Here is a 27,682-nt window from a genome sequence, read left to right as displayed (position 1 = left end):
GGCTCCCAGTGAGACATGCCGAAAACAAACAAGGTTCTGCTTATGCACTCTGCTTCAGATTGATCCTGATAGTCATGATGGATAGTATTCCTCATTCTAAGCCTACAGGTCAAATGATTTTCAGGTGTGTGAGGTAGATTTTTCTTACGTTGGAGGGAAGTCCAAATGTTTGAGGTAAATTCATCAAAAGCCCTGCCGTCCTTGAAAGTTGGCAGCTCATATGTTCTGCTGTCCAAACAATCAGAGGGGACTAGGCTCCATGTTTTCATTACAAGGGAATTATTTCTTATAAAAGACAGATCACGGGGCTCTGCAATGGAGTGATCAAGTGTACCAAGATAATGAACTCTCAAGAGAGACTCTGCCTTGGCAGAAGCTGAGAGATTTAGCAGTTTTACTGTCAATGTCCAGGGAAATTTCTGAACCACTGGTTAGAAACTCCTACTGGTGATAATGTGTGACTAGTAATATACATTTTTATGGTGGGCTCCATCCCAGCCTTCTGCAATCCGGCTTGGCTGTTCTGTTTCAGTGGTAATACACTACTTTTGTAACATCCTAGTTGCATAGTGATTAGGAGGAAAGCCCGTTGCTATTAAGAGCACATAACTGGCCCATGTGCAGACTTGACTGTTTGGAACCTGTTAAACTCCAGTGTGCCAGCCAGCATTCAGTTAATCACCCTCTTCAAAGTGCCATGGGATCTCTAGTAACTGTCCAGGTGTATGTGGAGAATAGCAGAAGGGAACTGCGATATCTCACTTGTTCAAAGCTTTGTGCTTCTAACAGTATACATATACAGAGACCCAATACTGCACTGTCAGGAAGAGCCCAAGAATGGTTGAGACTCTTAATATATAAGTTATCACCTGTTTTGGAGCTATCAATACAAGTAGTTCCTCAAAATAAAGCAAAACAGAAGTGTGAACAGTACATTTGTTTTTGTGCATATAAAGGTCTTGGTTGTACACTCTGTGTAGGAGGAGTCTGAAGAAAAGGGTGGTTTGAGCTGCTAGTAACTAGACTACTTATATGGAAGAAACACATGAAATGCTAGGATATACCGATTGTGGTGTTTGCAAGTGAACATACTTATTAATCCCTACTGCATCACATGCATTTCAAAAAGCAAATAGTGATGGCGACTTACTGAATGAGCTGGTTAGAATCTAAGAACCTACAGTAGCAGGCCTTTCCACATTCAGAATGAGGGGTTGACCATTCTGCCACTTCGTGTTGCCTGTGGCAGGGAGGGGCAAAGAAGAGTGAGATTTTCCTGCAGGTGGATGTACAGTATTGATTCACCTTCCTTTCTGCAGTGAGTCCCAGTATCTGTCCATCTGGGAAAGTCTCTTCCTTCACCATACAGCACTGTTTACACTGCAAGCTGGGCTGTTTCATTTACTGGTTGGTAGAGATGCGAGCAAAATAGTTTTATGCCTGTGATTTGCAAAAAATTATATGAAACCCTGGAATAAATAAAAATGGGCTCTTTGCTTGTCTTAGAATTTTTCAGGGCAGTTAATGAAGCATAAGTTAATTAGACAAGGAACAATGATGACTTGCAAGTAGTAAAGCAGCCTTTAGCAGCAGTAAAGCTAAATAGCTAACTTCTCTGTTTTTTCTCTTAAATTTCAGGCTCAAATTGACCATTATTTGGGACTTGTGAACAAGACTGCCAGAGATGCAGTGACTAAGTGAGTTTATGTTGGCTGTTTCAAACTAGCTTGTATAGATAGACTTTTTGATGTACGTACAATACCTTGGGTATGTTAAGGAAGCTATATATAGTCATCAAGAGGAAAAAACCTACTTAAAAACTGTGGGAGATTTACAGAATTAACTGATTCCTTGCAGTGCAGTAAAAAATATTTGATGGAAAATGTTTGAATCATGCAATTCTAATAGCAGTCCAGATATGCGGATTTATATGCAGAGGACTTTAGGTCCTCAGCAGAGCAGGGCTCTGAAGAGGGATTTAGCAACTTTACTGCCAATTTTCTTACTGTTGCAAATTTAATGTATATATGATAATTATCTTTAAACATTGACATTTTCAAGGCTACATTTATGCTATAAATATTGCTGTATGTCCACATTTAAATACCTTTTTAATTTTCTCTCACTCTTTCAGGATCCAAGCTAAAATACCTGGATTGAAACGCAAAACTGAGTAAAAAGCCTGAAGCAACTTGTCAATTGGAGTTCATCTTTCAGGGGGGAAATATTCATTTGAATTACATGGGGAGGGTCAGGGAATAGCAAAACCTTGACATTGCAGTGCAATTTCACAGATCTTTATATTTTAGCAGCACAGTGTTTGAGGAAAAATACCTGTTTTGACTGCCATGTGTTTCATCATCTTAATTATTGTAAGCTGCTATGTATGGAATTAAAACTAATCATCTTTGTTTATCCTGTGTGCAGCACCAGCTAATACAAAAGATTTGAGAAAGCTGTATATTGTGCTTCATCAGAGGTAGTCTTGCTGCATTCAAGAAAAGGTAGAGCAGAGGATAACATTTCCCATTTTGTGCACTGTGTATGGTCTGGGTAGATTGAGGCAGATTTTCTAAAATGAGATGTTTAGAAGAATATACCATTAAAGCAAGTTTGAAAAACTTTGTCTTTTTGGTATAAGTGTAGCTGTATTGTGATTTTATTGTTTTATCAATTGCCTATACATACATATATATATATATATATATATATATATATATATATATATATATATATATATATATATATATATATATATATATATATAGTATTTCACGAAGTTTGGATCTTTCAGCTGCTCCACAGTGCTTGATAGTTCAGAAAATGGACTGATTTTAGGACTAGCCATAGCGCACAAACTTGAAAAATAAAATATTTCTAGAAACACTACCATCTATTTAAAAAAAACAAATGAACTTGCACACACATAAAACTTCGAGCATACACTGTGTTGCACAAACATAATCTGTGGAGCAAATATCTAATGCTGCAAATGTTTGAAAATGTCGAGCATTGTTATGCAAGAAATTACAAATGAAAATGTATACACTTGTGGTTTAAGCTGTATTGAACTAAGTCTGTGGAATGCATTGTGAAATGTAAAAACAAAAAACCCAAGTATCAATAAAGCTTATAGACTTAAAGAATTTTGGTGTTTTGTCTTGAGGAGACTTCCAGATTATAATATATATATTTATTACACAAGTCAGTCGAGCATCTGTTTTATGTAGTTCAGCGCTTTGGAAAATTGAAAGGGATACGAAGTGAGTCCAGCAATTTTTCAGGATAACTTATTGATTCTACTAACTTGACTGTAAAAATAAGATCAATGAAAATTTATAACCAAATGTATTTGACACACAGGTTTTCAAATAGTTATGTGGCCATTGAAAAATAAATTCATGCATTAATATTTTCATATACAATATAATACAGCATTACTTCTTAGCATATTATATATAAAATCAAACCACATAAACATATACAAATCATATTTATTGAAATGTTTTCCTGATAGACACTATTGCTTTTAAATATTTTTCACAAATCATCATTTAGCAATTCATTCCATCACACAATTATTTTTATTCAGGATACAATCAACGTGAAAGGCCAACATGACAATATAGGCAAAGAAAATGCTCACCCAACATGGTTACATTATCTTAATACAGAAAAGCTTTCTTAAAAAAAAAAAAAAAAGACTACATAGGGTCTCCTGTTGTGTGTCTGACAAACTGATCTTTTGTAGAGTATTGTAAGGCAAAAGTTCCATTTATTTAAAAAAAAAATTCACTAAGCTTCCTCAAGCACTTTTGTGTTAAATATATATTCATTACATTTTGATAATGCTTGCCTTCTCTCTTTTCTATGACATTTTATAGCCAATAGCTACCTTCTTATCAGAGATGTGCAAGAATGAGAATTTCCATTTTTCAGGAATTTTGTTTTGCTTTGGAACAAAAACAAGATTTCCTATAACTCACATTTACTTAGACACACACACACATACCCCCACACCCCCCCAAAAAAGGTTTGGGTCAATCAAAACATTTCACTTTTTACATTTGTTTATAATATGAAATATATACCAAAATGAAAAGTTGTTTTGAAATGAAAACTCAAAATGGAGCATTTACACTGTATGCTAGTTGAGACTTTTTTAAAACTAAATTTCACTGAAATAGACAATTTCTGTCGAAAAATTTGGTTTTGACAAAATGGCATTTTCTGACAAAAGCATTCCATTTGAATTTTCATCCAGTTCTTTTTATTTTTGTTAATGTCACATACATGTTTCTAAACAGCATATGAATGGTTGCCAGATTAACCTAAGTTTGTGCAATCTCTTCTTACTGGTTTACCTGTCATTCATTATGTACAATTAGCACATCTCCAAGAAGCTCTTCCTGAGTAAAAGATGGGAAATGATGCTTTTTGGAAGAGTCCAAATCAATTTACTAATCTTTTACTGTATAAGTAGTCAAATATAAAGCACAGACCCAAAGAGAGGGAGGAGCACAAGAAGATAACAGTAGTTTTTAATGATTTTCTTTCCCCCTCCCTGAAAAAAGTCCTTTGTACCCATATCATCCCTCAGATTTGAGCTTAAATCCTGGCTTTGACCTGCTACCTTCTTGAGCCAGATACATTCTGCCCCTTAATAGATTGTTCATGTCACTGACAAACAGGAGGTTCAGATAATTGCTTGTATAACAGTATGTATGTTCTCTCTGAAGGAAACATTTTGGAGTTCAGTTGTGATGGTATTAAGAATAGTAACAGCAGAAAATGCTGACCACGTCAGATCTGGAAAAGGTGTTTATGTTAAGCCCTCCTCAGGATGGAAGTTTATAGCACCATATGCAGAAAGCTGACAGTGGTGGGAGGCCTATTGGCAAACTCTTTCAAAGGCACTTCATGGATAAAGAACTTTTTAAATTAAATGTGTTCTTTTAAAAAAAAATAGTGAATTTTAAAAATGTGTTACTTGGTTTATTTACAAAAAGAAAAGGAGTACTTGTGGCACCTTAGAGACTAACAAATTTATTTAAGCATAAGCTTTCGTGAGCTACAGCTCACTTCAGAAAGCTTATGCTTAAATAAATTTGTTAGTCTCTAAGGTGCCACAAGTACTCCTTTTCTTTTTGCGAATACAGACTAACACAGCTGCTACTCTGAAACTTGGTTTATTTAGTTATTGAAAGTGAATGTGAAACTCCCTGCGGTCATTTAAAAACAATATAAAGCTTTACTCACAATGCATACAATTCCAAACAAGAGTTTAACGGTTGTCTTAAAATGGGACCATTCCTGAAGGAAGGTGTAAAGAAATGATTTTACAGATTCACAAATTAAATGCTGTGTTACGTTTTAGGGTTTCTGACGCTCAAAAGGTTTTTTTTAGGCTACAGTTGTAGCTGCTTGGAATAATTATAAAATATTTAGCAAAAGCAGTTTAATGATTGAACTGTTCATTGCTGAGGCCTAGGAACAACCTTTAAAACTTCAGCTTCCATCACAAGGGCATCACAGTCTTTCAAATACAAAATCATAGTAGCACTCAATATTACCACACTCAGATTCCAAAAGTGTGTAATCCATGCAGCATTTTTGTTATGAAATTAGAGCAGCCAAAGCATTGTGGACTGGGGTGACTCGTCACTCCTCTGAAGTCACATGGTAGTTGCAGCACCAGAAGCAAGGGAATTCCTCTTTCAAAGACATCTCCACACAAATACACTAAAAAAGTTAATTGGTGGTAAAGTTGTCTTTAACAATTAGCACTAGAATAATACTGTACAGATTGCAGGTTGTGTTTGTGGCTTCAGCACTTGTGGAAAAAAAAACAACCTATCCTTTTACTCCCAAACTGAGCAGGTTTAGTATGGATGTCAATAAGAGAAAATGACTATGGAGCCCTATGATACATTTTTGCAGACACTTTTCAAAGAACACTGCTCCCTTATTCATACAACAACTGTAAACATCTAGTACGGGGGTGTTTTTTTTACTTTCAGCATTTGTTCAAAAATTATCCAGCTTGCTTCCGAGAGAAGTCAGCATGGTACAATGGCTGAATTTTAATCTTGGCTGTACCCCAACTCATTGTGTGCCTTTGGGCAAAGTCACTGGCATGTTGATGGTTACTTAATGTTTGCATAGCACATTGTAAACTGCTCAACAGTTACACTTGAACCAGTATTTGGTTTTGTGAGTCATAAAAATATGCATATTTCCATAGAACCATTAGCAATTCCTATGTGGATCAGATCAATTGTCCTGTCCGTGAAATTTTCCTCTGAATGAGGAAATGGTACAGGATGAGGTACCAACCTCTGAATGAGGTTGGTACAGGATACGCTGACTAAGCAACTGTGAATAACTGATAGGAAAGATTTGCCTAATCTCCAATCTGTCAGGGTTGTTATAAGCTATGGGAATCAGCTTCTGCCAGCACTTTCATTTTTGACACTTCAAACACTGTCTCATTTTGCGTACATAAAAAATGTAGGTATCTCACTACCATGCTCTAGGACAACTGATACAAAGCACTACTTCAGCTTCCTCACAGTGGCCATTTACTTACTCCTTTGGCCTATGCTAGGTCAATAGCTACTTTCTCTTGCAGCCTTCCTGCTTCTACATGAACTTCATTGTGTTATGGCTATGGTTAGTTGCTCCTCTGTCAAAGCACTCTAGTTACACCTTACATTTCACTGGCATTGCTTACTTTTCTGCTTGAGCTGCATTTCTATTTTCTGGATCTCTGTATGGCTCAACTAAGCTCTTGCAATTTGCCATTTAGCCATACTTGGAGTTTGTTTCTTGCATTTCTGCTTACCTGTTTTTTGAGGATTACTATTCATAATAATTATATGTATTACTATACTGAACAGGAGCCCCACTCATAGACCAGTGCTTTCCTACTTCTGGGCTATATAGCCTCCAATCTGTCCTCTGCCTGATTCAGAGCAGAGACTTCAACCCGTCTCCCATCTGAGAGCCCAACATCCTAAACAATGATTGGGGTGGATTAGGCAGCTGAGAATGGGATCCAAAAAGCCAACAAGATGAGTGGGAAGACACCAAAGCTAATGAGAAGGATGTAACCTAAACCTAAGGGCTTGTCTACATGCTGCATTAGTGTACACAAGCCAGGTGTAAATACTATGACTGACCAGTTGGACACACACTAACTGGCCCTGTGCAACCTGCTGGCCTGCTCTAAAAGTCCCTGAGTGTATCCTAGCATTGAGGGGGAGGGGTAGCTCAGTGGGTTGAGCATTGGCTTGCTAAACCCAAGGTTGTGAGTTCAATCCTTGAGGGGGCCACTGAGAGATTGGGGGCAAAAATTGGGGATTGGTCCTGCTTTGAGCAGCAGGTTGGACTAGATGACCTCCTGAGGTCCCTTCCAACCCTGATATTCTATGATTGTACTGGGCTGAAGGGATACCCTTATATCTGCTCAGGATTCACAACTAGGGCCCCTGTCCTAAAGTTAGGTACTGAAGCTGTTTGTTTTGGAATAAATGCTGCTGCTGCATTATGTCCCCACCCCCTTATACACTTTAGTCCAGGGGCTAGGACACTGACCTGTGATGTGGGAGATGTGTGTTCAGTTCCTCTCCAGCTAACGTGGAGCAGGATTTTGAACTTGGGTCTCCCACCTCTCAGGAGCATGCCTTAACCCTGAGCTATGGGATATGCTGGGGTGGATCACTCTTAATTTCTCCTGTTGGAGCTGTTCCACTGTGAAAAATTATTAAATGAATAATTATATATAGGCATTGGGCCAGCAGGAGAGTTGAGTGGCTCTATAGTCTAGAGTAGGGCTCTCCCCTGCAGGTGAGAAACCTAAATTCAACTCCCTTCTGCCCCTCAGGCAGAGGGGAGACTTGAACGTTGGTCTCCCACACCTAGGGTGACCAGATAGAAAGCGTGAAAAATCAGGTCGGGGGGGTGGGGGTACCATCTATATAAGACAAAGCCCCAAATCTTGGAACTGTCCCTATAAAATGGGGACATCGGGTCACCCTACATGAGTGCTCTAACCACGGACTAAAGGTTATAAGGGAGAGTGCCTCCTTACCATCTTATGAGGGCTTAGAATGTGCTCTAAGCATGACTTCTGCTGGGGTTTAGGTAGCAAGCTGTTGGGTAGTTGCAGTGGGGGAGGTTTAGGTTGGATATTAGGAAAAACTTTTTCACTAGGAGGGTGGTGAAACACTGGAATGCGTTACCTAGGGAGGTGGTGGAATCTCCTTCCTTAGAAGTGTTTAAGGTCAGGCTTGACAAAGCCCTGGCTGGGATGATTTAGTTGGGGATTGGTCCTGTTTTGAGCAGGGGGTTGGACTAGATGACCTCCTGAGGTCCCTTCCAACCCTGATATTCTATGATTCTATGGACTTAGCTGTTGAAATTTGGGTGGGTGCTTTGGGGTCTTTTCCATCAAAGAGGTAGGCACCTAGAGACTTTAGGTGCCTTTAGGGCAGTGGTCCCCAAGATTTTCATGGTTGCAGCTCCCAGGGGCGGACAGGGGCAAGGGGGCCAAGGTTGGGGGGGGGGTCGCAGCTGGGAGCGGGTCTATGGCTGGGAATGGAGCCACAGCTGGGAATGGAGCTGGGGGCGGGGCCGGGAGCGGAAGCCATGGCTGGGCCACAGTCGGGGGCCAAAGCAGGGGCCGGGAGTGGAGCCACAACTGGGGGCTGAGGCTAGGGGCGGGACTGAGAGTGGAAGCTGTGGCTGGGCCATGGTTGGGGGCCAAGGCTGGGGCCGGGAGTGGTGCCGCAATTGGGACTCCATCAGAGCTGGGGGTGGAGCGGGACTGGGTCGTGCTCCCTCCTTGGCTGCCTGTGGGGGTTGGCCCAGGCCTTGTTGTGTCCTTCCGAAATGTTGCGGTGGCGGGTTGTCTGGCACCCACCACAGTCTTCTGGGAATAGAAATATACTATTCCCATAGAAAGGTTGGGGACCACTGCTCTAGGGTAAGGGGCAGCTGAGCAAGGGTTTTGTGACTGACAGTGATGCCTTTGGGAATCTACCCCGTCATGAGAAAAGGAGTACTTGTGGCACCTTAGAGACTAACCAAATAAATTGGTTAGTCTCTAAGGTGCCACAAGTACTCCTTTTCTTTTTGCAAATACAGACTAACATGGCTGCTACTCTGTACCCTGTCATGGTTAGTTTAAATCCAAAGCATGAGGGTTGCTATTCCTTATAACTTTTTATCCTGATTTGTGATCTTTGAGGTTGTCTTTTATTATTATTTTTCTTTAAAAAAATGTGTTAAATTTTCTGACCTGTGTTTATTGAGCTTAACATCCTCATCAACACTCCAGCCTTGATAGCCAAGTACTTAGAGTGTTTTAGCCTAGCCTTTGTTTTGCTATATAAATGGATTTTGGATGCAGTGTGGCAGCATGCTCTGAGAAGATGCAAAACACAGTGTTGCAATGGGGGTGGATCATACCTGTTTACAAAATTCTTGATTAGTAAAATAAGGAGTTACCTGCAGTCATCTCCTCCTGTACTTATAACATACTTGTCATCATGAGAAAAGCGTATGTTGGTAACATGAGCAGAATGACCAAAATAACGCTTGTGTTTGGCCTATTAGAAAGACAGAATATTGCAGACAATAAATAAACTATTACAGCCATTAACAAAAACAACCCTATGTTCTTTTGCAAGTATATGAAAATACGCAAATGCATCCAATGAAGTGAGCTGTAGCTCATGAAAGCTTATGCTCAAATAAATTTGTTAGTCTCTAAGGTGCCACAAGTACTCCTTTTCTTTTTGCGAATACAGACTAACACGACTGCTACTCTGAAACATTTCTTTTAGTGTAACACACTTCTAACCTACTGGCACTTCTTTGCCTTCAGGCCATGGTAAAACTGGTTAAACACAAAACCTAGCATCTTAGATTAAAATAAAAGCTAAAATGTACACTTACAAATTTTTCTGTGCATGGAAAGTCAAAAAGTTTCACCAGACCAAAATCATCTCCTGTCACTATATTTAAACCAGCATGGGTCACACATGCACAGTTGACATCTGCTTTATCAGCATTTCTTGGCCAAATCCCAATGACTTCATCTCCAAGAACACTGCTCCAAAACATAAAAGAAGAAGATAGTTATGAAGAAGCATGGGCCACTACCTCTGCTGGACCAATATTATGGGCATAATGGTTGGCTTTACAGCAGGACAATGGCGGGTGACCATTAGTAAACTGCTCTCCCTAGGGATTCACCTTGTCCTTGTGCATTATTGCACCCAAATGCATCTTCATAATACAGAGAGAGCACCCCACATGTGCTCATTTTTCCCCATGCCCGAGACCACAACACAAGTCCCCTCAAGATGCACACCCTCATCCCTCATGAGGCACTAGCCCCCATATATCCTCCCCTCATGTGAGATACAAATACATCCTGCCTCAGTGAGACACTCTTCCTTTCCCCCACATTTGTGCTCCCACTCACACTGAAATTTTATAGCAGTGATGCCTCTTATTAGTACTCCTTTCCTGGGCCCTACCTCCTCAAGTGAGGGGGATTATTGTTTGTATCTAGAGTGTTTCTTAAAATAGCTGTTTTTCCCTCACTTAGAATGTTTGCCCACATATCAGCTCTCAAATGTATCTGCACCCCCCGCCTCCTTACACTCGCTGACAGAAGAGGCCATAGTAATAGCTATGGCATTGCAGTCTTGTGTTTGCTTGATAACAAAGCAGTAAGAGCAAGTGTGTTATGCAATTCTACACTTGTTCCCTAAGAGCTAAGCTAAGAGCTTGTGCGTATTGTCATCTCACTGGATACTGATAGATCTTTTGATTAATGCCTGTACCAATGGCATTAGTATAGTTCATTACAGTTTTAAACTACACTGTAATTAAAAAGCCATAGAGGGTAACTTGGCTGCGCTGTTCAACAGACATTACAGCTCTGGCTACACTAAGCGTACAGCCATGCTTTTTTAATCAGGTTGTGATGGTCCTATGTAACTCAGTTATAATAACCACATTTAAGTAGTGTCCATGCAACAGCTTTTTCATAACATGACCATGTCAGCCCTGCTTTCTTTCTAGCCACATCTATCATGCTGCCTAACTGTGTGTGCATTGGTGCATTCTGGCAAAATGTGGGACATTACCGCAGAGTGCCTCAGCAAAGGATAGAGTGCCTGGAGGGCGCAACACAAAGTGGCACCAGCAATGCATGAGGCAATGCATTCTGGGATATCAGGCAGCTCAGCTGGCTGGGAGTAAAGGGGACTGGCCAAGAGTGATTACACAGATGTGGGTAGGGAGTAATCCTGAATACCAACCACATTGTGTGTGTGGCTACAAACCATGTATGGTGGCAACTGTGACACCAACTAGTTACAAATTCATTCTAAAAGTTCAGTGCAGACAGGGCCTCAGAAAAGCAAAAGAGCTAGCGTTCTTCATATAATAGTTCTGCAAATCTAAAAGCATCATAGAATCATAGAATCATAGAATATCAGGGTTGGAAGGGACTCAGGAGGTCATCTAGTCCAACCCCCTGCTCAAAGCAGGACCAATCCCCAATTAAATCATCCCAGCCAGGGCTTTGTCAAGCCTAACCTTAAAAACTTCTAAGCAAGGAGATTCTACCACCTCCCTAGGTAACACATTCCAGTGTTTCACCACCCTCTTGGTGAAAAAGTTTTTCCTAATATCCAACCTAAACCTCCCCCACTGCAACTTGAGACCATTACTCCTTGTCCTGTCCTCTTCTACCACTGAGAATAGTCTAGAACCATCCTCTCTGGAACCACCTCTCAGGTAGTTGAAAGTAGCTATCAAATCCCCCCTCATTCTTCTCTTCTGCAGACTAAACAATCCCAGTTCCCTCAGCCTCTCCTCATAAGTCATGTGTTCCAGACTCCTAATCATTTTTGTTGCCCTTCGCTGGACTCTCTCCAATTTATCCACATCCTTCTTGTAGTGTGGGGCCCAAAACTGGACACAGTACAAGAGCCCAAAACTCTGTGAATCCCAGCACTAACTGCACTTTCATAACAGTACCGTCACTTATTCTATTTCTGTAGTACAGATTCATGCACAATCAGTTGCTTGTAAAAACAAGTTCTTTGGTTTTCAGACATTTCATCACCTTGTCCATGTGGCCCATGTGATCTTTTCTATTAGTGTGGCATCTGCCACTTGCTTTCCCAATGGCACCTCATGAACCTGTCGTTTATAGGCACCGGTTGATACCTGAATGTAGAAAGAGTAGATTAACCTTTCCATAAATGTATTTTGATGTTATTTCAATATTTTAAAATTAAAAGTTTATTTCTTAACACTAGTGGTCTCTATATGTACAATATAGCAGTTTACCTATATCTCTAAGTTTATAGCTTTTCTTGGGCTTCTGTAATTGAGTTATATACAATATAAACTAATCACAACAAATTTACAGTATGAACTAACGATTTGGCTATTGAATGAGCATTTTATACTAATAATCCATTGCTGATGAATAATCTCTCAATCAGATTATTATCTGTACTATCTCACATCTTCCTGGCAAAGTTGGCAGCATCAAAGACACCTTGGAGGGAAACCATGAACCATTTGGGTTCATGTACTTTAGTATTGTAGACTTTGACAAAAATATGTGAGATACTGTATATTATCTGCACTAATCTGATTGAGAGATTATTCACCAGGAGTGGATTATCAGTATAAACTGATCATTCAACAGCTCTGAGAACACGACGGAAACTGCTATGGTACTAAACCTGTGAAACTAACTTTGCATCTAACTAATAAAGAGCTTTTGCATAGCTACTTATTGCCAGTAGATCCTCTTGCTATGTGATGATATACATTGCACTATGCTCAGTCTTAGAGAGATGGCATTTTTCATACAGTATCTGAGAGTAAAGAGAAGGCTTTATGCGCTCAGCTTCCATAACTAAAATTATAGGCCAAAACATTGCTGGCCCCTTGAAGCAGTGCAAGGTAAAACAAAATCCCTACTCCCTAAGTCCTCTAGCAAGAACTAGCCACACTTACAGTCCTCATGCAAGGACTGCTACTACTTTTGTGATCCCAAAGGGGCAATGACATTTTTAAAAGACAAGGGTCTGCCACCCCTCCCACCCGCCTTTACAGTGAATAGCATAACTGCTGAGCTGTGGAGAAGAGCACATGCTGTACCTCCCCCTTAAAAGGAGTAGCAACAGGTATGCTCCCCCCACACATTTGGGAGCTTCAAATGGTGTCATGCACAATACCGCTTTGCTGATGATCAGCATGCTAAAGGCATATTTGAGCCCTAGGGTTACAGAGTACTTTTGAGTGTGACCAGCCTTTTTCTGTGTACTTTGCAGAACACACTAGTGAAAGAATGTTGTGATGGGTTGGACCCATCCTGGGATGTCACCTGGTGTGCTGAGATACCCCTTAGTCTACCTGTTCTGTCTACTGTCATGGATGGTTATAAACTGTTCAGGAAGAACAGGCAGGGCAGAAAAGGTGGTGGAGTAGCACTGTATGTAAGGGAGCAGTATGACTGCTCAGAGCTCCGGTATGAAACTGCAGAAAAACCTGAGTGTCTATGGATTAAGTTTAGAAGTGTGAGCAACAAGAGTGATGTAGTGGTGGGAGTCTGCTATAGACCACCGGACCAGGGGGATGAGGTGGATGAGGCTTTCTTCCGGCAACTCGCAGAAGCTACTAGATCGCACGCCCTGGTTCTCATGGGTGACTTTAATTTTCCTGATATTTGCTGGGAGAGCAATACAGCGGTGCATAGACAATCCAGGAAGTTTTTGGAAAGCGTAGGGGACAATTTCCTGGTGCAAGTGCTAGACGAGCCAACTGGGGGGGGAGCTTTTCTTGACCTGCTGCTCACAAACAGGGAAGAATTAGTGGGGGAAGCAAAAGTGGACGGGAATCTGGGAGGCAGTGACCATGAGTTGGTTGAGTTCAGGATCCTGACGCAGGAAAGAAAGGTAAGCAGCAGGATACGGACCCTGGACTTCAGGAAAGCAGACTTCGACTCCCTCAGGGAGCGGATGGGTAGGATCCCCTGGGGGACTAACATGAAGGGGAAAGGAGTCCAGGAGAGCTGGCTGTATTTCAAGGAATCCCTGTTGAGGTTACAGGGACAAACCATCCCGATGAGTCAAAAGAATAGTAAATATGGCAGGCGAACAGCTTGGCTTAACGGTGAAATCCTAGCGGATCTTAAACATAAAAAAAGAAGCTAACACAAAGTGGAAGGTTGGACATATGACCAGGGAAGAGTATAAAAATATTGCTCGGGCATGTAGGAATGAAATCAGGAGGGCCAAATCGCACCTGGAGCTGCAGCTAGCAAGAGATGTCAAGAGGAACAAGAAGGGTTTCTTCAGGTATGTTGGCAACAAGAAGAAAGCCAAGGAAAGTGTGGGCCCCTTACTGAATGAGGGAGGCAACCTAGTGACAGAGGATGTGGAGAAAGCTAATGTGCTCAATGCTTTTTTTTGCCTCTGTCTTCACTAATAAGGACAGCTTCCAGACTGCTGCGCTGGGCATCACAACATGGGGAGTAGATTGCCAGCCCTCTGTGGAGAAAGAGGTGGTTAGGGACTATTTAGAAACGCTGGATGTGCACAAGTCCATGGGGCCGGACGAGTTGCATCCGAGAGTGCTAAAGGAATTGGCGGATGTGATTGCAGAGCCATTGGCCATTATCTTTGAAAACTCGTGGCGAACGGGGGAAGTCCCAGATGACTGGAAAAAGGCTAATGTAGTGCCAATCTTTAAAAAAGGGAAGAAGGAGGATCCTGGGAACTACAGGCCAGTCAGCCTCACCTCAGTCCCCGGAAAAATCATGGAGCAGGTCCTCAAGGAATCAATCCTGAAGCACTTACACGAGAGGACAGTGATCAGGAACAGTCAGCATGGATTCACCAAGGGTAGGTCATGCCTGACTAATCTAATAGCCTTCTATGATGAGATTACTGATTCTGTGGATGAAGGGAAAGCAGTGGATGTATTGTTTCTTGACTTTAGCAAAGCTTTTGACACGGTCTCCCACAGTATTCTTGTCAGCAAGTTAAAGAAGTATGGGCTGGATGAGTGCACTATAAGGTGGGTAGAAAGTTGGCTAGATTGTCGGGCTCAACGGGTAGTGATCAATGGCTCCATGTCTAGTTGGCAGCCGGTGTCAAGTGGAATGCCCCAGGGGTCGGTCCTGGGGCCGGTTTTGTTCAATATCTTCATAAATGATCTGGAGGATGGTGTGGATTGCACTCTCAGCAAATTTGCGGATGATACTAAACTGGGAGGAGTGGTAGATACGCTGGAGGGCAGGGATAGGATACAGAGGGATCTAGACAAATTGGAGGATTGGGCCAAAAGAAACCTGATGCGGTTCAATAAGGATAAGTGCAGGGTCCTGCACTTAGGACGGAAGAACCCAATGCACAGCTACAGACTAGGGACCGAATGGCTAGGCAGCAGTTCTGCGGAAAAGGACCTACGGGTTACAGTGGACGAGAAGCTGGATATGAGTCAGCAGTGTGCCCTTGTTGCCAAGAAGGCCAATGGCATTTTGGGATGTAAAAGTAGGGGCATAGCGAGCAGATCAAGGGACGTGATCGTTCCCCTCTATTCGACATTGGTGAGGCCTCATCTGGAGTACTGTGTCCAGTTTTGGGCCCCACACTACAAGAAGGATGTGGATAAATTGGAGAGAGTCCAGCGAAGGGCAACAAAAATGATTAGGGGTCTGGAACACATGACTTATGAGGAGAGGCTGAGGGAACTGGGATTGTTTAGTCTGCAGAAGAGAAGAATGAGGGGGGATTTGATAGCTGCTTTCAACTACCTGAGAGGTGGTTCCAGAGAGGATGGTTCTAGACTATTCTCAGTGGTAGAAAAGGACAGGACAAGGAGTAATGGTCTCAAGTTGCAGTGGGGGAGGTTTAGGTTGGATATTAGGAAAAACTTTTTCACTAGGAGGGTGGTGAAACACTGGAATGCGTTACCTAGGGAGGTGGTAGAATCTCCTTCCTTGGAAGTTTTTAAGGTCAGGCTTGACAAAGCCTTGGCTGGGATGATTTGATTGGGGATTGGTCCTGCTTTGAGCAGGGGGTTGGACTAGATGACCTCCTGAGGTCCCTTCCAACCCTGATATTCTATGATTCTATGATTCTGCCAGCCTGGGTCCCCTTTAACCTGTCTTGCTCAGCCAGGCTCTTAAAACCTCCTCTCACCCAGCTGCAGATCAGCTCTGGGAAGACTCAGCTGAAGGGACTTGCTCCAGCACTCAGATGTCCACCTCCCTTGGAGTACAGACCCAAAGATATATTATGAAATTCGCCTCTTCCCTCAATGTGGAGGAGGGTGTACACAAGTATTGCCCTCTCCCCCCATCTCACACCACCCGCTAACACTTCAGGAACAGCAGTGAAAAAGCCCAACAGTGCTGATGGCCCATCAGCAAGAGACAATGGACTGTAAAAGTGCCTAGTCTTCCTGTGAATGTGCGGGTCAGCCTGTGAAGAATGGCTATAGGGGCCCTACAGAGTCAGGTGGTCTTGTCACCTGATACTAAAACATTACCTGGGACTTATTGTAACTTTCCACTGTAAGGCAAGGGAGTCAAACTAGGAAACAAAGGACTCCTGCCTTATGCAAATCCTATTTAAGGGTGGGGAGTGAGGTAATCCTGGTCGTGAGAGCTCCCCTGCTTCCCCACCCAAGATGACAGCTAGAACAACTAAGACTGAACTGGGGGAAAGAACCGAAGCCAGGCTGGAAGGGGGTCTGGCCTGTGAAGAAGACTATTAGAACCACATTTAAGATGAGAACTTACATGTAACCAGTTTCTTTAGTGTATTAAGCTTAGTTTGCGTGCTCTGTTTTATTTTCTTAGTAATCTGCCTTGTGTCAGCTACCCCCTTACCTACTTAAAACACACCTGTTATAGTTAATAAATTTATTTCCAGTTTATAATATAACCCAGTTTATGTGATTTCTAACTGGGGGAAGGGGCGAGACGTTGTGTACACCCTCCTCCACATTGAGGGAAGAGATGACTTTCATATAATTTTGGGGGTGGGCAAGTGGGGGTGGACATCTGGGTGCTGTGGCAAGCCCCTTAAGCTGAGCCTTCCCAGAGCGGATCTCTGGCTCTCTGTGCAGGTGAATGTGGCCCTGCCTGTGTGCTTGGCTGGAAAAGGCTGGGGAACCTAACCTAGCAAGGCCAGGTAAATGGGGACCCAGGCTGGCAGAATAGTCTGACTCTGGCATCCCAGCACACCAGGTGACATCCTAGGGGGGGTCCAACCTGTCACAAATGTACCCATTTTTACTGTTCTACCATTACTGTGTGCACCTGTAATCTAGACCCAGATTTTATCTTCATTAGGCCAGGTAATTCTACCATACTGATAAGTCCTAATAGGGTACTATATTACTGTAGTTACAAATCCCTAGATTCATTAACCCTTAACTCCAGCCCAACAGCTATTTGTTATTGCAGTTTTGAACACAGGAATTTTGATGAAAATTGGGATGCTGGTTATCCTCACTTGCATGCCAGTATCCTAAAATGCTCTTCTAACTCACAGATCATTCATTTCATAGCAAGGCTTGTACTTGATCTCTTGGGACAACTGATAGATTTAGGGGATGATGGTGGATGAACAGAGCTCTTTATTCCTATGCTTTACAGGCCAGACTTTTGGAAGGCTTTTTACATGCTTAATTTTGTTCCTTTAAGTGTTTGATGATAAATTAATGAGAGGAACTCTAAACAACGGCATGCCCACCTAAAACATACCTCAATATATCTGCTGTCTGCTGAAAAATCCATCTGAATGACAAAACTTGGAATATCTTTGCAGTAGCCTATCCGGTTTAAGGTTGTGCCTTGGGTGAGGTCATAAAAATCGACAGTATGTTCTTGTGAGCCAACAGCCAAAAATCTATTATCAGGGCTGATTCTAGACAACAAATCATGAAGCAGGGATATAATTTGCTGTATTGGTGCATTTGTTAAGATTTTTGTTTGCTTTGTTCCACAATTCTTAAGGTATAAAAGTTCAATCTTTTCTAAGACAAGACTGAAAAACAATAGCAAGTTCTGAGCCAGGCCAAACCTCACCACTGATGTTGAAACAGTTGAATCAGAAAGGCACACTGATGCTTGAAGCATATGTAGTTAAGAATTGCTAATATTTCATTATTGTAAAGTGCCTAACGATATGGGCAAAGTACCATTTATTCTTTGAGGCTGAGCTAGGGGATTTCCCAGTGCTATGTGGTGATATTGTAATGTAACATTAACTCCTCATATTAAAAGTCTAATATGCAAAGATTACTAGCTATATTCAGGTGGAGATTAGAATCCTAGACTTTAAGGCCTGAAGGGGCCATCATGATCACCTAGTCTGACCTTCTGTACAGCACTGGCCACAGAACTTCACCCACCCAGTCCCATAGTAGGCCCACAACCTTTGGCTGAGTTACTGAAATCCTCTAATCTTGATTTAAAGACTTCAGTTAAAGAGAATCCAGCCTAGTTCAATCAGGAAATGACCCTAAATAAGGACTGCAGGTTTAGGGCAATGAATTTTTGATGTACCTGATATCCTGAATAGCTGATTTCCGGTCTCGTTTTTTGCCCCAAACTTTAAGACTGTTTACAAGTAAGATGACAAATTCTCCATTCTTCATGCCAATAGCTACCATCTCACCATCAGGACTATATGCAGCACATCTTGCAGCATGGCCTAAATTCACTTTATTCAGCAATTTCTGTATCAACAAAAACAACGATTTCTTACTAGTTTTTTCTCTTTATAGAAAACTATCAAGTAAATAGACTTAAGCAAAGCTATCTATAAAAGAACAAAAAGACCCTTACTTAAAAGAAAATTGTACAGTTTCCTCAAAATGTCAGTCTGAAATTTCGCATAGTAAGGCACTTCTCACCAGATAGACATTGTGAAATAAATTTGAAAGTAAGGCTTTGATTAAAATGGACATTTCAGTGCTTCCAGTCATCTTGCACTGAACTCATTACAAGGAGGTAGCCCAGCAAAAAAGTTTGTAAAATCAGTTTCTATATGGGTTTAACACTGATTTGAATAATTTATTTAACTATTAAATATGAAGTTCTTCTTTTGATTTGTTAAACCAGTTAATGCCATCATACATTATAATGCTCCTGCTTCTTCACTTACCTTACTGTGTTTATATTAAATTTATTTGATATTAAAAAATGATCGATACTATCTTTGAGCCACTGTCAGGTAATTTGGATGCAAATTATTCCAGTAAAGGGGTGCTTTTATTATCTTATTCCACATACATTCCCAAGCTATAATGCTAAAAGTGTGAGCTTTGCTGGTATAACTGAATCTACACTAGGGACTTCTGCCAGCACAGCTATGTTGTTCAGGGATCACATCTCTTCACATACCTGACAGACATAACTCTGCTGGCAGAAGTCAGTAGTGTAGACATAACCCAGGTCCAACCAGATAATTAATGCAAATTTAAGACTAAGATACAGCTCTGGGGGCCAGTGGAGCTACAGAACTTAAGTGGTGGTGGAAGGAGGTATTATGTTTGCAGACAGGGAGTTTTGGAGCACTTTCTACACAGTTTTTTAAGGCACAGTGTATACTTCCCCACTGCTGGCTCTGTGCACCCTAGCTGTTTGCATTCAATTAAAACATTGACCCAACTTCTAAACATTGACCCAACATTCTATAACTTCTAAACTTTTTTTTAAATTCATTTCACAGTCCATACATGACAGAAAGCACTTCTTAAGCCTGGGAGGTTTCAAATAGCTGCACATCTCAGCAAAATGCAGATACATTTCCTTTAGAAACAGCAATAAACCATATCACCAAAGACCTTCTCACACAACTACAGATTAAGCTGGGAACAACATGGAAATATAGGGACAAACACTGCCCTGTATATGTGCATACTTCAAAGAGAGTTGCATACATGGACAGAGGGCAACACATAGCTCACAGTTGGAAAAATCTTGATTACGTAATGATACTGCTACTGATGACATGCTTCTTAGTTTAAATGGTACTCACTTTGTCACAGAGGTCCCAGATTCTTGCTGTTCCATCATTACTTGCAGTGACAAATATGTCTTTTGTGGGATGAGCTGCTAAACCCCAAATCTCCCCTTCCATGTGATTGTCAATCAGCAGGTTTGAAGCAGCATTTTTTTCTCCTACTTCAAGTATTTCCCCATCTTTGGTTCCCACTAAAATTTTGCCCTGTTGTAGTCAAATATGGTGAGAACCAGATTATCAAAATAATGCACATAATATCAACACATTAAAATATAAGATGTGTAACAGAGAACTTATTATAACTAGTCTTGATTTATGCTTCATTCAGCATCTTGAAACAATATATTAAGTGAACTAGCCTTTCATTTCCAGAAGCCAATTTTCAAATCCTGGTTTAGGTCCCTAGGGGTTTTTTGTCCAGATTATAGAGTTTATATACAATTTTGCGTGACTGGCAGACTCTGCTCATGACAGACACAGAAGTGGAGTAGCAGTGATGTTGGAAGGATTCAGATGCAGTGGCAGGCTTCACGATAAATTGTAGCACCTGCATATGTTATCAGCCCTTGACTGCCATGAACACAACATTCATCCACAAGATTAGGAAAAAATGTCAATGTTTTCCACATTCTTTATCTTTCATTATTTTTGTCTTATATTCTTTTACCACTGAATCTCTGTATCTCTGCATCTCCTCCACAGTAATATTATTATTATTGCCACTGAATTTGAACCTCTGACTGTAGTTCACTAACACAAAATGTTTAGAAGATCAAGGATACCCTGAATTCCTAGGATCCAATAATGCAAAGTTAAATAGAGCCAATATCATTATGTATCAGCATGTGCAAATAGCTGTTAGACGTGTACTGTTTGTGCCTAAAAATATAGATGTGCAATTGTTTGCTCATTACCATAAAAGTCAGGCCATAATGTCTACATTTTACTGGTGCAAAAAAATCAACTATTCAGGCTGAGTTACAAAACTTTTTACTTTTTTTATATTAAATAGAAAACTATTTATAATTAACATGTTTAGGATTATAGTGTATTCTATTACTGGTTTCAGGATTATACAGTTTAAATCAAATGTTGCAATTCACCTTTTAAAGTAGTATTCTTTGTCTATCATTTACATCTAAAAATACCGCCATATATTACACAAATGCAAAACAAAAGTATTCTGTTTTTAAGAGTTGTTGCACATGAATCAACATTACATTAAATCTCCAAGGTCTAAATTTAGCAAGGTACTTAAAAGCAGTGCCTAACTTTAAGTGTATGAGTAGTTCCACTGACTTCACTTGAGGACCAAATCAGGGTCTAAAGCCGGTTCTGCCCTCAGATGCATGTGTGACTCCCACGAAGTCAAAAGGAATCTCTCTGAAGTTCCACATGAATTGATCTAAGCACAGCATTTGGCTCATAGAGGCCCAGTTTTAGCCAGACTTCTAAAAATGTTCATACATCCCTTTGGAATTCATACCCCATATTTTGATGTGCAAATGGGCATGTAAATCAGGTAGATTAGTGCATGCAAACTGAGCTAAAATTTTTGCACATAAAATTTTGTGCACATAAACTTAGAGGGGGTCTCAGTGATTATAATCTCTTTGCTCTCTTCCTGCTCCTCCATGCAACAAGAACAACATCAAGAATAACATAGGGACTTCTTATGATGAGAGTAGGCAGTAAATTGTAAAACTTGTCATGTTGACTCACTTACTTTTCCTCTACAAACCGAGCGCACACACTCAATGAGCTGTCCTGTCTCAAGCTGAAATGCTCGGCAGCGTTTCATCTCCTGGTCCCACAATTTTACAGCACCTCCTTCCTTTGTCCTGAAAAAGAGCATGTTGTCAAATATTATATGGAATTCTCCTTTCCCACTGACTGGAATTTATCAAATATGCAGATTTCATTGCTAAAGTAGTACTTTTTAGAAATTATTGTTTAAATATCAAAACATACACATTATCTCCTTGTACTGTATTTAAAGAAGTCGCATTACTGTATTATGGTAAGGAAATAATAAAAATGAGTGTATCAAGCCATCATTTTGCATATTTTCCAAAGCAGTACTACTACTATTACTACTACTACCACTACCATGATGTAAACGGCAAATAAGTTTTGTGATAAATTCAGGACAAATGGCTGCAAGGGGAGGGGAGAAAACAGTCCCAGAAGGTTAACAGGCCCTCCTCCCTATCAACTGGGGAGGGGTGACTACAGTTCAATCAGGTTCAGCGGAGAAAGGGTTACTAGAGATCAATTAGGATCAGCTGAGAGGGAATTACATGAGGTCAATTAGGATCATCTGTTTCCAACTAAGGGCTGCCTGAGACCTTTTTAAACCCTCCCCCTCTGGGGAGAAGGGCGGGGGGAGAGAGAAGGAGTCAAGCTACCAGTAGGCGAGTAGCAGCAAGTGAGCAAGCCTCTCCAGGAGGGGAGGCTGCATTCCCTCCCATAAGGGAGAAAAACAAGCCAAAAACACTGGCTAAGAGAAGGACGGACTGCCCCTGTACAGCTAAGAGAGACTGTTTTACCCTAAGCCCATCTCACCAAGGCTAAAAACAGCTGAGGCTGGTGAGACTGAGAAGGTGCCTTGCCACAGTCTCTCTGTTCATAGAATCATAGAATCATAGAATATCAGGGTTGGAAGGGACCTCGGGAGGTCATCTAGTCCAACCCCCTGCTCAAAGCAGGACCATTCCCCAATTAAATCATCCCAGCCAGGGCTTTGTCAAGCCTGACCTTAATTAATCTCAAACCACTATCACATTGGCTGTAAAAGTGGTCAACTCTGAAAAAAGTATATTTGACTTCTGGAAAATAGAATATCTTGTAAATCAAAGATAAAGAAATGGTCAGAAGAGAGAGTCTGGAATTTGAGTAAATCTAACAATTATGACAAAAATGCTGCTGTCAGCCTCTACTATGCAGGAGGTCAGAAACCCCACAAAATAGAAGGGAGATTGCACAAAAGTTACCTCTGCTGCCATACTGCTGCTCCTCCTGCTCCCCATTCCACTGTTGTGACCCACATCTTCCCTCCCTATTTTACTTATTAATATCCCTTGCTGTGTTTTGTGTCATTTAGATTATAAGATTTGTGGGGCAGGTACCTCTGTTTTTTATATATCTATGAAGCACTATGCACATTTAGGGCTTTGTATAAATAATAATAATCTAATAATCTGACACAGACATAAACAATGTATTTTAGGAAGATGTGTATCTTACGGTCTTTCCTTCCCTCCAGTTACAATTAGTCCATCTCGAAGAGTTGTGTACATTGTAAACACTGGACCTGTATGAGCTTTTGCCACCAATCTAACCAGAAAATGATCCTTCCACACGTATACATCTCCATTTATGGCACCAGTAAACGTAAGGTTATTCTGTAACAAACAGAAACAACCTCCACTGTAGAAATCATTAATAACATTTTTACTGCTTCTTTAGGAAACTGAATTAAAACTCTCTTCTCATTACTGTATTTCTCACAGAAAAGTCCACTGTGATACAACCACAGTATTTTAGTAAAATCATACTTTGGAAAAGAACAATTGCTTACCCTATAGTATCTACGGTTCTTCAAGATGTTGTAGTCAATGTGGATTTCCCTGTAGGTGTGCATGTGCCCTGTGTGTACAAGACTGAAATTTTCAGTGTCCACTGGGGCCACACATTCACCCTCTGCCTGGTGCCTCCTTGTGTTCTCACATGAGGGCATAAAGGGTGAGGTGGCCACAACTCTCCTTCAATTGCTTTGCAATTCAAATCCCTTGTTAGGTGAGGACTCTAAAAAGTGGGGATGGATGAAAGGTTGTGAGATCCACACCTACAACATCTCAAAAAAACATAGTTACTGCCGGGTAAGTAGCCATCCTTTCTTCTTTGAATGTGTGTCAGTATGGGCCCCACTGTAGATGACTGTCAAGCTGAATGGTGGGAGGGAGGAGTATCAATTGAATAAGTCAGAGAATGATTGAAGTATTACTCTCTCAAATGTCACATCTGCCCTCTTCGCCACATCAAAGGCATAATGTTTCACAAGAGTTAGTGTACTTCATGTTGTAACCTTGCAGAGCTCAGAGACTGGAACATTTCTGAAGCAGGCAATGCACGCAGCTTGTGCTCTGGTGGACTGTGCCTTGATGATGAAAGGGGGAGGCTTATCAGACAGCTAACAAGTGTAAATGCATTTTGTGATCCACTTGGAGATTCTCTGCAATGAGATATCTCGGTTTTTGGATGAACCAGAAATGTCCACAAAGGTTGGGGGAGACTGCCAAAATGGCTTGGCCTATTAAGGTAAGTAATACAGCAAAGCTCTGGAAACATCCAGGATGTGTAATTTACCCGCTCCCAGCATTGAGTGCAGCTTTGGGATGGAGACTTGCACAGTAATTCATTGGTTTAGGTGAAAGTCTGAGAGTATCTTAAGGATGAACTTGGGGTGTGGTCTCATCACCACTGACTCTTTACAGAAGGATGTGTAAGGTGGTCTGGCTATGAGAACTTGGAGCTCACTGACTCTCTGAACTGATGGACACCAGGAAGACCACCTTAATGGTAAGGTAGTATATGCAGCCTTCTGACAGTGGCTCAAACAGAGGATCCATGATCCATGTCAAACCACAGGGTATGAAGAAGGCCTTTAAAGAATGTTGACACCATTGGATGTGAAAAGATTGTGTGCTTCTGTATTAGAGTGATAGGCCAGTATTATTGCTAGGTGGACCTGGAGAGAATTGAATGCCAGTGCCACCGTTTTTCAGGAGCAGCATAGAGTCCAGGATCTTTGGTATCAGTGCCTCCACTGGGTTCAAACTGATTGCCCTGTCCCAATTTAAGAAGTCATACTCAGCCAGTTAGAGATGGCAGTGAGCGAGATGAAGCTATAGAGAGGCAGAAGAATGTGACTGTGATGGGTTGGATCACAGAAACCCCCTTGGGAACTGCCAAATGATGTGCTGAGACTACTTCTAAGTCTGTTTTTCCTGGCAGCTTGGGACTTCAGTACCCTGCCTGGTTTGAGCCAGACATGCTAGCCGACTGCAAACCCAGACCCAGGTCTGAACCACGTCCCCTAACAGCTGTAGGCTTCACTGAAAACAGCTTAAGAAGTGTTCCTGTCTCTAACACTCAGATGCCCAGCTCCCAATGGGGTCCAAACCCCAAATAAATCCGTTTTACCCTGTATAAAGCTTATACAGGGTAAAGTCATAAATTGTTCACCCTCTATAACACTGATATGCACAGCTGTTTCTTCCCTCCCCCCCCCCCCATGGTATTAATGCATACTCTGGGTTAATTCATAAGTAAAAAGTGATTTTATTAAATACAAGAAGTAGGGTTTAAGTGGTTCCAAGTAATAACAGACAGAACACAGTGAATTACCAAGCAAAATAAAATAAAACATGCAAGTCTATGCCTAATACAGTACAAAACTGAATACAGATAAAACCTGACCCTCAGATGTTTCAATAAGCTTCTATCACAGACTGGATGCCTTCCTAGTCTGGGCACAATCCTTTCCCCTGGTACACCCCTTGTTCCAGCTCAGGTGGTAGCTAGGGGATTTCTCATGATTGCAGCCCCCTTTGTTCTGTTCCACCCCCTTATATAGCTTTGGCACAAGGTGGAAATCTTTTGTCTCTCTGGGTCTCCACCCTGCCTTCTAACCTTCCACCAGGTTTAAGATGGATTTCAGTACTAGGTGACATGATCACATGTCCTGTGAGACCCCCAAGCCTTCATTCCTCCCAGGCTGACTCACAGGAAGGCCTGAAAGCAAACAGAGCCATCTACAGTCAATTGTCCTGGTTAATGGGAGCCATCAAGATTCCAAACCACCATTAATGGCCCACACTTTGCATAACTACAATAGGTCCTCAGAGTTATACTTTATATTTCTAGTTTAAGATACAAGAGTGATACATTTATATAAATAGGATGACCACACTCAGTAGATTATAAACTTTGTGATGATACCTTACAAGAGACCTTTTGCAGCATATTCCAATTACATTATATTCACACTCATTAGCATATTTTCCTAAAATCATATAGACTGCAACGTCACAGTGATTTTTTCCCAAATAGGTTCAGTTGTTTTTGGGGCCACGCTTGCTCCACTTAGACTTCTCCTGTTCATAACTAAGGAGCCTGGGGTTAGAGTGTGTGTAGAAGTCCTCAAATCACATTGAAGGTACTTGGTACCTCATTGTTGTGGCAAATGCCTGCCACAGGGCCTTGGCTGGGTCAAGCAGTTCTTCATTTATGGGGAAGGCAATCCTGGCTTGACCAGAAGCTAACAGGATGTCAAATAGCTTGTGGGGGTTCCCTGATATCACTGCTATTTCTATCTTCAGAGTGTCAGCAATCCGCAGAAGTTGCCACTGAAATGATTTAAAGTCATCAGACACTGGTACTTGTGTCACTTTGTCACAAGATGAAGATGAGAGATCCTTAGGTGGTGATAGGGGGCGTTGGAGTTGCTCTGGCCCCAGATTGGTTCTACCTGGTTCTCCGGTGGCAGCGGTCTGACCAGCAATGCTGAAGGGGAGAGTGACTTCTTCCTCTTGTCAAGTGTGGTGAAGACTGAGACAGTGGACCCTAGTAACCCAAATAGGGCCACCATGGCCTGCTGTATTAGTACAGTTGGCTCTCTAGGTAGTGGCCAATCTTATGCCAGTCCTGAAGAGCTGGTGGTGGCTGATTCATGTAGGGGAATCAGAGAGGTCTCCCCATGGTGTTGACCACTGACCTGAGGGGATAGGGTTCTGTACTTGAGGACAGGGATACTATATGACCTGGTGAGGAGTTGCTCTCTTCTAGGGGCATGGATGAAATGTATGGCACTCTCAGTACCAAGGTCTGTACTGGCATGTCCTTTGGCACTAGTGGTTGTCCTGGTTATCCCCTAGATCTGTCCTCCATAGTCACTGTTAACACTGAAGGGTGCAGTCCTGGAGCAGGCTTGGTGCCAGCAGGGTCTCATACACTGTAGTCTGCTCCTTTCCTATAGCCCTTGATGCCATGGGAGGCCTGGTGGATTTTTCTCCAGAGACTTAGTGTTTTCTGTCCTTATGGAAGGACACCAAGTTCCCCTGGAGTCTCTGCCTCTATGTTTGTAGAGACTCCTGACGGCGCTGGACTTTGCCATTCTAGGTGTTTGTCAGGGTTCCCTCCCCACTCTGAACTCTAGGGTACAGATGTGGGGACCCGCATGAAAGACCCCCTAAGCTTATTTCTACCAGCTTAGGTTAAAAACTTCCCCAAGGCACAAATTCTTCCTTGTCCTTGGAACGGTATCGCTGCCTCCATCAAGTGAGTTAGACAAAGATTTAGGAAAAGGACCACTGGGAGTTCCTGTTTCCCCAAAATATCCCCCCAAGCCCCTTCACCCCCTTTCCTGGGGAGGCTTGAGAGTAAAAAAGGTGAGCATGGACCAGACCCTTGGGTTTTTAGGACACTAAAAACCCCAACCAGATTCTTTAAAACAGAACTTTTATTATAAAGAAAAAAAAGTAAAAGAAACACCTCTGTAAAATCAGGATGGAAGATAATTTTACAGAGTAATAATT

General features: G+C 41.7%; 2 protein-coding genes across 7 annotated transcripts in view; one reads left to right on the top strand and one right to left on the bottom strand.

The window, feature by feature from the left end:
* RTN4 (reticulon 4) overlaps nt 1-2,621 on the top strand; it is a 61,246-nt gene extending 58,625 nt beyond the window's left edge. For all 5 annotated transcript variants that reach the window (XM_037895934.2, XM_037895936.2, XM_037895937.2 and 2 more), the window contains 2 exons: nt 1,639-1,697; nt 2,135-2,621. In XM_037895934.2, the coding sequence (XP_037751862.1) occupies nt 1,639-1,697; nt 2,135-2,177 (102 nt within the window). In that variant the 3' untranslated portion in view covers nt 2,178-2,621. The remainder of the gene's footprint in view (nt 1-1,638; nt 1,698-2,134) is intronic.
* Nucleotides 2,622-5,126: 2,505 nt separating this feature from the next.
* The window catches only part of EML6 (EMAP like 6), a 329,709-nt gene continuing 307,153 nt past the window's right edge, over nt 5,127-27,682 (bottom strand). For both annotated transcript variants that reach the window (XM_043543860.1, XM_037895940.2), the window contains 9 exons: nt 23,331-23,488; nt 21,811-21,925; nt 20,100-20,288; nt 18,623-18,795; nt 17,819-17,981; nt 12,149-12,252; nt 9,961-10,114; nt 9,511-9,611; nt 5,127-5,742 (listed from right to left, as the gene is read on the bottom strand). In XM_043543860.1, coding sequence (XP_043399795.1) covers nt 5,718-5,742; nt 9,511-9,611; nt 9,961-10,114; nt 12,149-12,252; nt 17,819-17,981; nt 18,623-18,795; nt 20,100-20,288; nt 21,811-21,925; nt 23,331-23,488 — 1,182 coding nt within the window. In that variant the 3' untranslated portion in view covers nt 5,127-5,717. The remainder of the gene's footprint in view (nt 5,743-9,510; nt 9,612-9,960; nt 10,115-12,148; nt 12,253-17,818; nt 17,982-18,622; nt 18,796-20,099; nt 20,289-21,810; nt 21,926-23,330; nt 23,489-27,682) is intronic.

This window comes from Chelonia mydas, chromosome 3, assembly GCF_015237465.2.
Source record: "Chelonia mydas isolate rCheMyd1 chromosome 3, rCheMyd1.pri.v2, whole genome shotgun sequence".
Taxonomy (NCBI): domain Eukaryota; kingdom Metazoa; phylum Chordata; order Testudines; family Cheloniidae; genus Chelonia; species Chelonia mydas.
This window is presented reverse-complemented; position numbering and strand designations above follow the sequence as displayed.